General features: G+C 36.3%; 1 protein-coding gene across 24 annotated transcripts in view; it reads right to left on the reverse strand.

The window, feature by feature from the left end:
• GPHN (gephyrin) overlaps nt 1–15,870 on the reverse strand; it is a 268,916-nt gene that overhangs the window by 145,895 nt on the left and 107,151 nt on the right. For all 24 annotated transcript variants that reach the window (XM_058807892.1, XM_058807902.1, XM_058807893.1 and 21 more), the window contains one exon: nt 13,326–13,383. In XM_058807892.1, coding sequence (XP_058663875.1) covers nt 13,326–13,383 — 58 coding nt within the window. The remainder of the gene's footprint in view (nt 1–13,325; nt 13,384–15,870) is intronic.

Below are 15,870 nucleotides of genomic sequence, written 5' to 3' on the forward strand. Positions count from 1 at the left end.
AAATATTACATAAGAAGAATGGCAGCCATTTGAAGTTGTGCCAGGGAGGTTAGATGGCATCTTATGAAAAAATGGCTTCACCAAAAGGGTTACCAAGCATTGGAACAGGCTACTCAGGGAAGTGGTGGAATTACTCTCTCTGGAGGTCTCTAAAAGACATACAGATGGGCCACTGGGGAATATGTCTTGAAGGTGAACTTGGCAGTGTTAAGTTTGACAGTTGGACTTGATGATCTTAAAAGTCCTTTACAACCTAAATGATTCTATGACAGAACAAATTCTTAATTAAAACCACAAGAAAGGACAATATTTGAAAATAGCTGATCACATGTTAATTCCATGTTTCATACACATTCAAAATACATAATTATAAGGACAGTAAGAATATTGCCTTTGGTTTTCTTTCCCTATTATTTAGCCGTTCTCAGAAGGCAATATAAGTGCTCAAACATATCCAATAATCTTTTCATTGCTAGAGATCCAGCAGAATGAATTAAAAAAGCTTTTCAACAAAAAGCTGCTCTGAAATTAGCTATTTATTCCACCAGTGAAGAAAAGTATTTTTATTTTTTTTCAATTTGTACATTATGAAATTGCCATGGTATTAGATGAACTGCAACGTCATCAGCTGTTTTTCCTGTTGCAAAACTAGGACTCTGTTAAAATACTATTTCTCCAAATATAGGATTGGTTTTAAAGAGTCTATGATACTGAAACTGCACAACAAAACACTGAAATTCAAAATATTCTGAATGTGCACACACATATTAAAATCTATATAAAATTTTATATGTTTCATATAAAACATTTAAGTATAATAACACATTGTAAAAATGCCTGGCTACCCAAATACATGAGGTCTAGCTCAGTTGTTTTAATTAAAGCAAAATGGTAAATGTAGGGAACTGTGTCATTATGAAAAAAGCTTCATGCTTGCATATCAGCTATTGGCTAAATGGTCAAAATGTTGGTAATAAGCACTTTTAATAATCACGTCTGCAGAAAATATTTAATTCCCAGAAAACTCAGAAATTTTCATTATTTGTGAGATTTGATTTCTTAGTTCTTTTGCTGGTTGTCTCAGAAGTCAACTCTGTAGTGGGTACAATGTTTGCAAAAGCTTTAATTACACTGAGAGCATACTATTTCACAAATATTCTTTTATTTTCATTTTCAAAACGTAACAATCCCTTTAGACTTCTCACAAACATATGCATTCACACTTTGTAACACTACTTAAAGGCGTTTGGAGCTTTTGTATGTAAAGCAGTTCTTCATAGATCTCTGATTTTAAACTTGGTCATCTTTCCTTCAAAACAGCCTGACCATAATTGTGTGCTGTCATTTAGAGCCTCAAGATACTCCATAAAACTCAAGCGTTAGCTTCAGTGTCCCAAATGACAGCCAGCTTTATTTTTACACATTGCCTGTTTTATGTAGCATTATTTCTTAGAAATACTTCTTAAAATACAGAAGACAATCCAAATAAATAAAGAAGGGTTATTTTCTGCTATTTTAAACAAGGACAAGAATTTTAAAATATCTTGATGTTAAGCTCTTAGCTTCCTAAGGTACCCTCAGATACATAGCTTCATTTTCCAGAGTGATCCATCTTGGGTAATGCTCACTCATGTTAAATTACATTCAACTACCAAGAACACAGAAGAACCCTTTAAAATGACAGAACTGAGCAGTACAAATTTCCATAGGGGATCAGCCTATTTGTTAAAAGAGAGGTTTATGTCATCATGGCTACAGAAGCTACTCAGAGAAAATGTTACCATACTTGTATTTTAAAATCAAGGGTATTTGATAGAACATAACAAAAACAAAGCAGGACATAAATAATTACAGAAAAAAAAGGTCATTCTATGCAGAAATGATGAAAGAAGTATATGTGTTACCTTTGCAGTCTTAGGATCCCACCTAATCTTGTCCTAATGATGAGGCAGCTGCAATTGAATGCAATCATTTTTGCCAGAACAATTCTAGAAATTTTTGTGTCTTTTTAATAAGAACATATTTTAAAAAGTGAAACTCTTCAGCCACTCCACCTTTAACTGAACTTTGAGGAATCGATGGCATTCCCCCCCCTTATACCTTTTCTTTAGGACAATTGAGTCACAGAATTTCCAAAATCCTACTATAATTGAAAAGTACAGAATCTTGAAAAGTACATAATCAGTATTACAGCAAATAATATCCAAATGTTTCCTATTTTATCATGGCAGAATCCAGAAAATAAGCATATCAAAACCATAGGGGAAATGAAAAGGAAAACATCAAGTTTTAATCTTACATGAGTCTTTAATTTGAAAAGAATTCTTTCCTTTGCCTAAATAGGTGCACGCTAAGACATACTTCAGTAGTGTGCTCAAAGATAATTGTGACCTCAGACACAACAAATTACATAATTTGTCCTGCAATATCAAAACATTCTTTAGTAAAGCACATAATCTTGCACCCAAATATAAAATACTACTGTTGTCCAGTCAAATACTTCGTGTTTTCTACACACATCATGGCAAAACCAATTGGTTTTTGTTAGAACTACAGCTCTGTGACATAATTTGTCCATATCAATCCCACTTCCTTAACGATCTGATGTCTCCACCCAAGATGAACTCTGCTCTTGAGTCTGTGCTTTTCTTATATGGTGGCATTGCTTATTATTTCCCTTAGGTAAAAACCATGATATTAAACAGTTCCACAAACTATTGACCACAAAAACTAAACAGCAGATGAAATATAGTGGTTATGAATATTAATGGACACAATAAACCTTTTATCTTGGAAAAAACCCCCACAAAAAACAGAGGAATTTCTTGGGAAAGCTTTTTTATCATGATACAGAAGCAATCTTCAGTGGGAGAATTTCTTTCAGTCTGATAACATATCTGTTGGACTTCCCTCCTTAAAATTGTTGCAATACAGACCAATGTCTGAGGGACCTGGGGTTGTTTAGCCTGGACAAGAGGAGTCTCAGGTGCAATCTTACTGCTCTCTACAGCTGCCTGAAAGGGGATTGTAGCAAGGTGGGGACAGCTCTCTTCTCTTAGGTAACAAGTGACAGGACAAGAGAAAAAGGCACCAGGTTGCACCAGGGAAGGTTTCGATTGGCTATAAAGCATTGGAGCAGACTACCCAGAGAAGCAGTGGAATCGCTATCTCAGGAGGTGTTTAAAAGACATCTACATGGGGCACTTGGGGACAGGGTTTAGTAGAGGACTTGGCAGTGCTGGGGTTGATGTTTGAACTGGAGGATCTTTGAGGTCTTTTCCAAACAAAGGATTCTACAATTCACTGTAGTTCAGGGAGAAAATATTAGAATATACATTTTTGCGGGCTAAATGTTCAAAAATTCTTTACTGATGAGGTAGGTGATCAAACCATTTGGAGACTACTGTTCTAGAAAATAATTTGGTTTTTTCTTTGAATAGTCTGCCAGAAGGGCTGGCACTCTCTAAGTACTTAGCTCAGACAATAGGGTTTCACTAGTAACAAGGGTACTGTATGATGAATCTCACATTTGCAACCTGACATGCAGTGTTAAGCGAACACAAGCACTGGCTGAAGGCTTGGGACACATCTACCACAGCCTGTTAGTACAAACCAGCCCTTTTAATACCTCTGATTAACAGACTTTGGCTCAGATTGCAAAGTAGCCTTTGATCACATGAACTGGAATCCTTTCAGATGAAACTTATTTGGAAGACGGACTTCAGCAGCATGTATAATACACTTCAGCTGTTAACAGGCACACAGAATAATACCAGAAATAGTTTGAAATAAAATATATCAAAGAACATATGATGTATGCTGGATCTCCAGCATCACATGCTTTACTTGATAGACAGACGTGTTTTATTGGTTTGCGTGACTTGGGAACACAGACACGACTCAAGAGAGATGTTCAGCTCTTGGCACCAAGGACAGGGTGGCAGGCATTTTTAAATTTGTCTCTACACATTTGGCTATGATTTTATTTTGCTGGAAGACATCCATTTCTTGAAGCTTTTAGGACATCAGCTAAGCCAACATTCCAGCTCCGTGCACTATCAGAGATGAGAAGATCCACTTACCCAACATACTCAATAAAACATAGAATCCACTTCTGATTTGTCTTTTTACATCAGTGCTCAGACACAGCTAATCAACACAAAATCTCACCTAGACCAATCTTGTGCAACTGATATAAGAAAGTATTTGGGCAAATAAAATGCCTGTAGCCACAGTTCAACATGTCAATACTTTTATACCATTCCCTTATGATATCTCCTTAAAGGAAGTTTTTGTTTGGCTTACTGGTAAAAACACTTCATGTTTCATATTCTGTTTTAGACAGTGGACCTTATACATGACACGGTCACTAATAGAAATAGGACACCACAAAAACCCTAATTAATTATCAGAGAAGTTGAATGAGGTGCAATCACACACTGAAGTACTAAGCATCAGTCTATTCATACAGTTTACAAACTGCACATCACAGGGAGGCTGGTGCAGCTCTTGGTGTCTTCCTATTGTGCTTTCCAACCACTTCTTAAAACACAACCTTAACGATCATCTGAAAACATATGATGAAAGCAAAATAAACTACACTATCCTGGCAGAATTATTTGCAGTCTACCAGTTGCAAATCTTTTTCAGGAAAATACAGTGTATTAAACTGGTTTCTGCTGGGCTGTGCATGTTCTTTCTCTTTTTCCCCTCTTACAATCAACCAATAGAAAATACATAATCAAAACTTTGGCACCTGCTTTCAGGCAGTCTTAAAATTTGCATAAATTAAGAATGAGAGTTAATTTTAAATGTACAGTATAAATAAGGAAGAATGTTGCTGAAATGCAACCAAATGTGCCACTTGTGAACATTTCTGTCCCAGTCTCTTTATCTGTTCCTCACATGAAAGTGCTTCAATAAATTAGATTATTTTTATAATCTGACTCTAAGTATTTTTCAGTGCTAGTGTGCCATTTGTGTGATTAAGGGAACAGCCCGTCACATGCCATTGTACACGGTGTGGCACCAAAGGCTCACGCACAAGAGAAGTTGTTCAGCGTTCTGGCCTTGGTTCCCTTCTCCTCAGTCCATGCCCATGACTCCCATGCCTCTGCCCCTTCAGCTGCCCCTGAACACTGAGCAATGGCAACCACACTGCTCAGCCCTCACTCTTGGATCATAGTAGTCTAATTAGAGGCTCCTATTTTATATGCAAATTGGAATTGGGGATTTTTTCACATCTCCTATACACATCATTTAACACTAATCTCTGCTGAATTTTATCAGATGGCTTGTCACCCAACCACTCAGTATTTTAATGTCCTTATTTGCAGTAATATTTAATTTCTCTACAAATAATAATTTTCTTAATTCACTAAGACACAACCTGTAAGTAACTGTACAACTGAGGGCTATTTAAAAAAAACAACCAAACACCAAACCAAAAAACCCAAAACAACACTCCTGATCTCTTTTTCCCTATATACAAAGAACCAGCATAAAGAACCTGAAGGTTTGGGGTTTTCTTTAAAAAAAGCAAACCAAAACAATCCTGATGGTCTTCTCTCTTATATAGGTCTAGCATTCACCTCTTGTGGCAATCATAAAAAGAATGAATTTCAGAAATAAATTTACCACAAGAAATGAACCTAATATTGATCTCCCTCAAACTCAGTCAAGCCCTTAATTACTTATGACATTATCAGTTTTGATAGGATAACATTAAGTTTCCTTCATAGACCTCAAATAAGAATCATCAGAATGCATTCTTACAGGGTAAATAAAACCAACCAAAACTTAATATAACAGGTCACGTGGAAAATTATTAGGGCTTTTATATAAACTTGATTTACTTAAACACTTGCCAAAAGCTATTTGCTGCTTAATGAAGCTGAGCATGTTTTCTCCTCTCATTCATGCTAAGTGACATCCCATTTAAGGAATTACTTTTCCAGTGAGAACAGAAGGCACTGCAAACATTGCCCAGTATAAGGAGTCAGATAAAAAGTACAGGAGCTGGTCAGAAGATGTCCTAGGAGACAACTAGGTTTCAAGTGATGGCTGGTACAAAGATATGTATTTAGCAAAAATGGAAAATGAAAGAAAGTCAGGAGGAATTTAGACAAAATTGGTTACTACAGCCACAGAGAGAGGCAGAGATATTTTTTTATGCTGGAAAACAAGAGATTTCAATTCCTGTTTCTGACATATTTAATTAAGAAAGGCTGAATAGACAAACAGGTCTGTGGAAATGAAAAATCTGATACACATTAATGTCCCCTCTTAAGGGCAACAGCTTAAATGCTGGGCAACCAGAAATGCTTAAAGGATGAACAGTAGGTTTGTCTTGTAAATTAACTTACAGATGTTTTTGTTCTCTCTTTGCAGGACAAATACAGAACTATTTTGTTTGTTTTAGAAAGCAAATAATATTTCTAAAGTTTTTTTGTCTTGTTAGCATTGCACTTGAACTTCCATGGATGCACAGTCTTCCTGTCCTTCCCTTCCCCATGTGGCAATATTCCATGATCTGCAAATCACAGGCTAAACTTTTGTATCTTCATAAGACTAAATCACACAATACTATACAAAATGCATTTGCTTAAATTCTGCTCACATCAGGGGACAGGAATTTATAACAATGCTTCAGCATTTTCTATATTCAAAACAGCCTGGAAGAGCAAGGTAACTTGGTGAGGTGGTCTCATCTGTCATTTCTAGAGACATGAAGCCTCTGAAGCCACAAAGCCTATGCAACGTAAGATGGAAGACAGTGGGAAAACAAAAAGTGACAATTCCTATTTTCATGTGGAAAGTTAGTGAGTATACTCTTTCATTCAGAGTGTCTGGGCATTTGATGCCCTTGCCAGGAAAGCAGAGGAATGTTTTTGACACATTCAGCAGTCCTGGATCACAGTTTCATAGACACTTCAGCCACCTCTCATCTTACATTCTTTTTGTAAAGGTGTTTTTTTGGTTGAGAGTCTGTGATTGCAGTGAGTATCCATCATCCACAGAAGATGAGAGAAACAGATGAAAAGCCCTTTCAGTGAGTACTCCCTAGGGAGTTCCTATACAGAAACTTGAGATAGCAAAAGTTATAGCATGGAGAACAGTCACATCCTCCAAGCAAAAGCAGTCTCAAACCTATAAGAGCAGAAAAAATCCAAAAGTCAAAACTGATATTCACAACTACTAATAGCTTCATAGGTGGGAAAAAAGCCCCCCACAACAGAAAAGGCATTCTTATGAAACACTCATATTTCACTGGTGTGAGACTCTGCCTGGACTAGTCAGGCTTGCACAGCCACGCTTGGCACCAAGCAGAGTCAGAAGCCAGACTGCACTTTCCAGAAAAAGGAGGAAAATCAGTTTTAGAAGAAATACAACATAAATCAACAAAGGGCTCATGACAAGAAAAAATGACATAATACAACAGATAAGGAAATCACAGTCTAGGAGCAATATAATATGATTCAATATAATAGAAATAATCAACTGTGGACTAGAACTACAAGAGTGAAGCACAAATGCGTGGCGGCCATTATTAATGCTGCAGGGGTTGCAAATCTCCAGGTTGTAGCACAAATGCATACATGTGGATGAAAAATTAAAGGAAAGTAAGTTTTTGTTTTATATAAAAGTTTTGGACAATTTCCTCACACAATCCCACACAAAACCTTAGTTCTCTCTAGCAGGGAAACAACATCTGTAACATCAGATTAATTATTAAGGATTAATACAGCAAAGTAAAAACTCAGGTTTTGGTCATCTAAACAATGACATGTACTTAAAAAAGAACACTAGTCAGTGATTGACTCTACTAATTCAGGATTTAGAAATTAACTCAGGAAGAAATTTGTATGTTCATCAGGTGAACTTTGATTACAGGGAAATATGATGAGACAAAGTTGTTTTAATTTAACGCATCCCACTTCTCAATTGTCCTAGTTAGATTCATGTCCATAGGAAAGTCTACTTCATGAAAATCCAAGAAGCAAGTAGGAAAACCTAATCTGCAAGTTTATCAGGGATTTCATACACTAAGTTGACATCTCAGCGTCAACTTTTTGTTATTGGTTAGGACATCTGCAAAAGGTTTTAGAAACTTTACCTAGATGAAGGAGTATAATTAAGCTGTCTACTGGATGGTCAGACTCTGAGTGCATGTTAAGAGAGGTAGAAGACAAGTCCTCAGTTTTTGTCAACACACATAACTAGCAATCTAATGGAATGGATATGACCACCACATACACCCTTTAAATCTTTTTAAACTTGTATCTGTAAGCTTTAGAGTCTATAGAGATGCTACTTAATACTCACTAGACATTCAAGGGATAATACCCTTTTATGTCGTGCTTAGTAAGAGTTCTTGTGCTGTGAGTTAGTAATTATAATTTGAGATGCAGAAGGAAAACATGAGCAGAAAAACTGAGAACCACAATTATCATTCCTGCCAGGTAAATAGCAAATTTTCTTGGTGCTTTAGGATTAGTGGGAGTACACACTTCAAACAGCTTGAACCGCTTCAAAAAATTTATTTGGAGTGGGCAAACCTTTTTGTTTGTGCTGGATCCAAACAGATAAAGGAACGATAATCTCAGTATTATCATCAAATTCTGATTCCTCCCATCATAAACTTTGGAGAAACTTTTTGTGAAGCACTTGGCTAGTGCTGATACACTTGGCAAGTGAATATCCATACAGTGATGAAGTAAACCAGATCCAGGACTTAACCTCCTATATAAAACTGCGATGACAGCACACTTCCTTGTTGATGTAAAGCAAGGCTGATTCTGCAGAAGATGCAAAAGATCTCTAAATACTGCCCCACTCTCCAATATGGAGACATATTTTCATAAATATTTTGAGGCACAACCCTGCTCTTGTGAACTATCCACCACAGTAGTTACAACTACCTTTCTTTAGTGATTTTTTTTTTTAATATGGGACTACAAACTGGCACTTACTGACAAATTACTACTTATTTTTGCCACATGTTGATAATTGTGAAAATGCTTTGATAATGATCAAGGCCAGTATTTCTTGGCTGCAGACACAGTTTGTATGAGTTTCATCAGCTACTCTTATCAGCAAAACACCCAGATTCTGGGATACAGCATTATGTAGGTATATGACACCACAAAGTGGGCAAACCAAATGATTTCTGAGAAAGTCTTGGAGTAGAGTGATTTTAATTGTAATCCTATCAAAGCTGCCGATTTTTGATGGCAGGGAGTACAGCTTTGCTCTGAAATACATCTCGTTGACACTGAAATCAACTTTGTTTCTAAGATGTTCCTAAAAATGACTGTGTGCAAAAGTTAAATCTTTTGAATTCCTACATCACATACAGCAACTGACCTCTGAAGAAGACACAGCACTCACCATTTCCTTTCTGGCTACTTTGCCCTTCCTCATAGTTTTTATCATTTTTTACTCTTGGATCATTATCACTGGAGTCTACTTTGTCAAAGACTGAAGACAATCTGAGAAGAACGTGCATAAAAATTTTCATATATTAAACTACTGAGTTAACACATACTCCTAAAGAAAAAAAGAGAGCTATCCTACCATTATTCAGGGGAAAATGTCTGTAGTTCTAAATGCAACCTTTAATACTTTATGCATATATGTTTTCATTAAAATAGTACCTATAGAAGGATTATGAGTGTTCCTTGGGGAGCATAAAGCGTGTCTCTGTGTGAAAGGGCGGTTAATGGAATTAAAACCCCTCTTCCATCTTGCTCCAGAACTGCTTTACATCTAAATTTACAATTTATAACTAACAAAATACTTCCAACAAGATTTCTTAAAACTAACTACCACAGGAGGGGACCACTTAACTTTATTCTCTACACTGGAATATCTGTCTGATGCCACAAATATAGGAATGAAATGTTATGGCAATGTCTTCCTTGTGCATATTACTTTCATGAATTAAGGACCTGCTACAAAATCCATTTCTGGTCTTGAGATGAGATGCATGAATATGTCTACATGTAAAGTATATATGAAAGCACATAAAAAGTCAACACAAAACTATTAAATTCCTTTCTGCTCTTGACTTGCAAATCCTAGCAAACCAAGTATTTTCTTTTTAGGAATCTATTAAGGAGTGGTTTTCTCATTGACTGAGTCTTCCCCTATAATAGCCACCCTTCACCTCATCATATATTTCCTTTGTAATGGCAGAATGTGGAAATCAAAAAGATCACATCTCACTATAAACCACAAGATTATACTGTTGACATAAATCTATAGGCACATCACATAAACTTTCCCTAATCTGTAATAGTCATAAATTTCTCTTTATTCTTGAGACAGTCTTCATGTTGTTCATCAAAACCAGTGTTGCCTGATAGGCTTGCCAGGCCCCATGTACACAAAATCGTTTGGCTTGGAAGATCTCTCCTTTATGCACATTCTATTACAGTGGGTGAGGAACAAGGCTGAAATCTGACAATGCTTTTTTGGTAGTTTGAAAAGCTTCCTGCTTACAGGATGAACATCCTGATGACAATAGAAGTCTAGAGGAAGTTGAAACAATGACACTTTCTCAGGAATGTGCTACAGTTTCTATATTTACTATCTTCATCAGTTCTGGAAGCATTTTAAAACCAGCAGGTACTGAAAATGAAGTGACATTGCTTTAACTGGTGTGGAGGAATGACAGGAATGCAGATGGTTGCATATCCATTTATGCATTCTCTGAAAGCTTCTTTTATTGAAGTAGAAGACCATGTGATAGAGGACATACCTACCTTCTAGAAGAGTTTCCAGGGGGGAAACCTGAGATGGTATCTAGGTAAAGCTACCTGTTGAGCATTCTCATTTTGGAAACCCAAGTACCTGTGACAAAAATCTAGGGAAGGTAGGCTTCAAGACACTTTGTTTCAGCCTGATACAGATGTTGTGGAACTGCAGCAGTGATTGGTTCCACACAATCCTTCCTAACCTTGGTGGGGTGCATGAGATTAGTTAGGGTACATGTTATCACTTCTGCCATAAGTACTCCTCATTCACATGCCTGCAATAGGGTTCTACCCAGGATGAATTACATGAATTGACAAAATCAATACACTGGTTTTCCTCATAAGTTATTCTGAGCTGCAAGAGGTTAATCTACCATCTTTCCTAGAACACATGCAAATGCTAAGATAATTATTTATTTGTCAAAATACTATTGCTCTCTGTCTGATGAAGTTTCTCCTTTCCCATTTAGGAAAGCAGTTTACTTTTTATGGACTATCAGAAAACATGAAAATACAACTCAAATATAATTCAACAATCCATCAAGTTAAATGAGATTTTAAAAGTGAAGCTATTATTTTTGCATATTTAATCAAATTAACTTCCTTAATATTTCACGTTTAAATAGAGGAGAGATAGTTGCAAGGCAAAATAACTGAATTAAGGTGCGTGGAAGAAGATACTGTTCTCTCTAGAAGCAAAATTCCAGTAAGCTGATTTGCCTTCTATTTTCTCCTCTCTCCTTTTTCTACTCAAATCAGCTAGGAGAACCTTTCAGATGTTAAAACTACCCCCTACATCTACTGCAAGGACACTCCATCTCGCTGTTTACCAGCTGCTATTCAAAACACATATGGATGAAATAATACTTCTTGATATCCAATATATATTTGTCTGTCTTGGTATCTTCCAGTAGTGCATTGTTTAATATAAATAATATATATTGCAGTTAAGAAAATTCAACCATTTAAGGTGTGGGAAGTGGCCTGACTTCTGACACAACCTCAAAACCCCACTGCCTGAACAAGGCAGGACAGCTACCAGAAACAATTAAAGGGAAGGATTGTCCCCCAGCACTTTAAATAGCTCTGACTTTGAACAATGAAATCCTTTTCCACACTTACATCCTGGCACAACTGAGACTAAAGAGTAACCCATCCTTTGATGCTTCTTAGGATCTCAAGCACTTAAACACCGGCTAAATAAGAAGCAGCTGAAAATTCAGAGCAGTTCTCCTAAGCAGGTGAAGATTCCTGTGACTACTAATCTTGCAGTAAGTTCCTAAAAGTAAAATTATTTCTTATCTCCCAACATTCCATTTTTCTTTGTTCACTGAACTCAGTTTAGTATGATGAAGTCAGAAATATCAGCTTTCTTCAACTTCAGCATTAACAAAATATCAGTGGTATTGCTTTTCTTATATTAAAGTAAAAAGATTGTGGTTTCCGGTTTTTATAATTTTTAAAACAGTTTTGCAGCAGTTCTCTGAGCATCATGAAAACACCCCTATTTAATTCTGAAAGCCTCTTTCTTTTATTCCAAGACCAAAGTTTGAATCGTGGATCTATCCAGTAATAAATCATGCTCCCCTTGACAAAACTCAGGATAGAGAAGTCCATGAATCTTAGGTGACAAAAATAAATTTTGATCATGATGGTGTGATAACTTTGATGCAGACACAGACAGTCACTGTGCAGTGAGTTTGATACTAATTGAAAAGGAATAAAATCTCAGCATTTGCACACTGCAAAGTCATGTCTATATCAGATATTACACAGTCACTTCCCTTCACAAGATTTTACAACTATTCTTAGTTCTCTTTGCACAGCTGAAAATGAGTATGTGAAACAGCACAGTGGGTTAAGCAATCACAATGAGCAAGCAATATATGAGACTGACCTACTAACAACCAAATGAGGAATCAGCTACACAAACTGTGCTATCAGGTCCAGGCCAAATTCCCCCCAGTACCCATCTTTCATTCCACTGAAAAACAAAACTGACACAAATTGCTGAAGCACGTTTCAGGAGTGGACTTGGCTAAAGTGAGTTCTGTTACAATGCACATTACTTTGAAAGTAAACTTCAGTATTTATTGCTCTCGGTACTCAAAAAACAGAGTTTATAACAATTTTTCAGCTTATAACTATTTTTTGACTTCATACTTTCCCCTTCATAAGACAGACAATGTTGAAAAATATGGATGTCTTTAGATCTCAAAAGCAGAAGGACACTACATATATTTTTTTTTACTGAACTATAACTCAGTGTTCATCATAGTCCTCCATCTGTCTTCAGGTAGCAAAACAGAAATAGGTTGAATTACACAGGTTTCTGGCATCAAACAAATCCTGCTGAAGTCAGCTTAAACTGAAGGTAAACTGTATTTGTAAAAATAACTAAAATTCTATTTTAGATGCACAAATATGGATCTGATAATTTTCCTTATGACACTTTCCTCTCTCCCCTACGGCACACTTCAAATCAAGGAATAACATGGCTTTTTAATGTAACATTTCTGTAATTTTCCAAGGAAAGAAAATCAGTGTTGAAAAGCAGTAATACTGTACCTTGATTTCTTCTATTTCGTCTGGCACTATCTTGTATGCAGATATAGTCCCACCCAACCTGAAATCAGGAAAAAAAGTTCTCAAAATCAGTAACAGAAAATATAGTATGTTAATAGTCTTATGACTTGTTCCAAAACGTAATATTCCTTCTACCAATTTAGAGGTAAAACCCAGTAAGTCCCAAATCAAAAGCAAAAACCCCCCTTTCTTTATCCAACAAAAAAATCTGCATATGATTAACATAAATACTACAAACAAGGTATCTGTCACCTTAACAATTAAGTCAGCCAAGGAAAATTATCATCATCAGGCTGGTATTTTATAAATTAATGGCAATCATCATATTCTATGATTTCTTGTTGATTGTCCAAGGCACATGGATGAGTTTAAGTGTTTGAAGACTGATGCACTTTGTGCTATTTCACTATGCTGCTACACAGTCTGAAATGCATCAAAATACAATTCTGGAAATTGAATTTTTTAAATTAAATGTGCATGTATGGACATCACAAATCACACAAACTCTATAGCCTCCATGTTTGAAAAAATCTCTGCAGTTAATGACTGGTAACAAAAAAGTGGGTGATGAATAATATCTGGCATTGACACAGAAAAAACAGTGTTTTGTCCTACATGGAACTCACTGAAATTACTTTTTGAAATCCTGCAAAAATCCTGGTAAAGAACAGTTCATATACTGAAGATGTATGAATAGCTTGTACTATAAATGGTGGTTAATATTACATTTTGCCCAGAGACATGCAGACATGGCTTCTTTTATTTCATGAAGCAGTCTCACCGATGGTGACAATTCAGACCTAAAAATATAAGTGCACTAATGACCTCCTGCTGGCTCTACACAGCAATACTATTCATTTTCTGGATCCTACAAAAATAGAAGTTACATAACAAACTATTTTTTGTAAACCAGTAGACACCTATCAAATGTGCATTTGAATTACCTCCCTCTTATTGGAATTTTTCTAATTGTCAGCATTTCCACACAGATCTATTTTCTTATATTTTGAAAATATTATAAATATTGTCTAGGCAAGTGAAAAAGAGGAGACTAACACAGAAAATACATTAAGATTTTCCATGGAAGTCCTGCCTTTCCACACTTCTCCTGTAAATGAACTGTTTGAAGGTTTTACACAGAGGATGAAGTTGTGTATAGGATAAGTCTGAAGTCCATCACTGCTCCAGGTAACATCAGCTGTGATTTCCAAGGTAGAGGCAGGGCTACGTCCAAATTCATCATGGACGAAGAGTAAGCAATCGCTCTCTCCCATTTCCTCTGCAACTTCCATTGCTGCCATCCATTAAGTGAGGTTAAAGTTGGAGGAAACTGAAACATTTTTTGCCAGTGCAAGTATAAACATGAACTTTTATTTTTCATGACTTTGGTTCGACTAGTGTTCATAGTGATAGCTACAATAAATTGGCTTTAGCATCACAGCGAAGGACTGCTCCATCAAACTGTGACAAGCAGTGGCTCAGGTGGCACGGTGACATTGCACCTGACCAGTCCCACAGCTGCTGGAATGAGGTCCATCAGAAAGAGACTTTTACGTGCTTCTTTGAGATCCATTCCTGGCTGCGCTTTCGAGCACCCCAAACATCACTGACTTTCTACCTTCTAGCAGAAGGCGAATACAGAACCTGTACTGCCAGCACCCCAGAAACATGGAATTCCCCCTGGCACATTCCTTTATTTGCCACCCTTGGCACAACTATTTAGAACTTTCTTGGAATATCAGAGAAAAAAAAAACATGACTCAGTAAACTCATCTATCTCACACCATAAATTAGCATCACCACACAAATAGTTCTGCAAAGTTTTGTGTTAAGAGTTTAACAAACTCTGAATCTGCCAAGCTACAGCTCAAATTGTACTTCTCTTAAAAAGTAAAATGTCAGCTAACACAATTCCACATTTTTGAGAGAGAAAGACACATTAAAAATTCTGTTACTGTTTAAATAAACGATCTCTCACTGATAGCTCCAGCTCACATATCTCTTAGTCCATTTACAATCCTACACTGACATCTTTATCTTAAAAATCCAGTCTACAAACATAAACAATAACAAATTTGAAGCTGAAAGAGAATCAGAGAACATTAGTATACAATTTTATCAATGTCTCAGATGTGAAATGAAGTTTTTATGGAAGTCTATACTTTCTTCATTTCAGAACATTAGATTTCAGTCAATCTTATAACTTCTGAAAGAGATTCACCGCAGCAGATTACAGTACCAGATTTAACTGGTGAAAGACATAAAAAAGACATTTCACTTTTTATATAAAGTTTTTCTGCGAGTTTCACAGAAGTTTAAAGGCATCTCACACACTGGGGGGATGCAGCTAACATCATTATTAAAAATGAGCCACATCCTTATTAAAAATCTCCAGCAGTCAGTTAAGTGTGAAGTGTAAGGGACTGGACAACATCGCACACACAAGTAACAGAAAAATCAAAAACATTGTGATGATTGCTAAGAAAAACCAGCAAAATCCAGGTAAATCAAAAATCAATGCAATAAT

The sequence above is a fragment of the Ammospiza caudacuta genome, chromosome 6 (assembly GCF_027887145.1).
Source record: "Ammospiza caudacuta isolate bAmmCau1 chromosome 6, bAmmCau1.pri, whole genome shotgun sequence".
NCBI lineage: Eukaryota > Metazoa > Chordata > Aves > Passeriformes > Passerellidae > Ammospiza > Ammospiza caudacuta.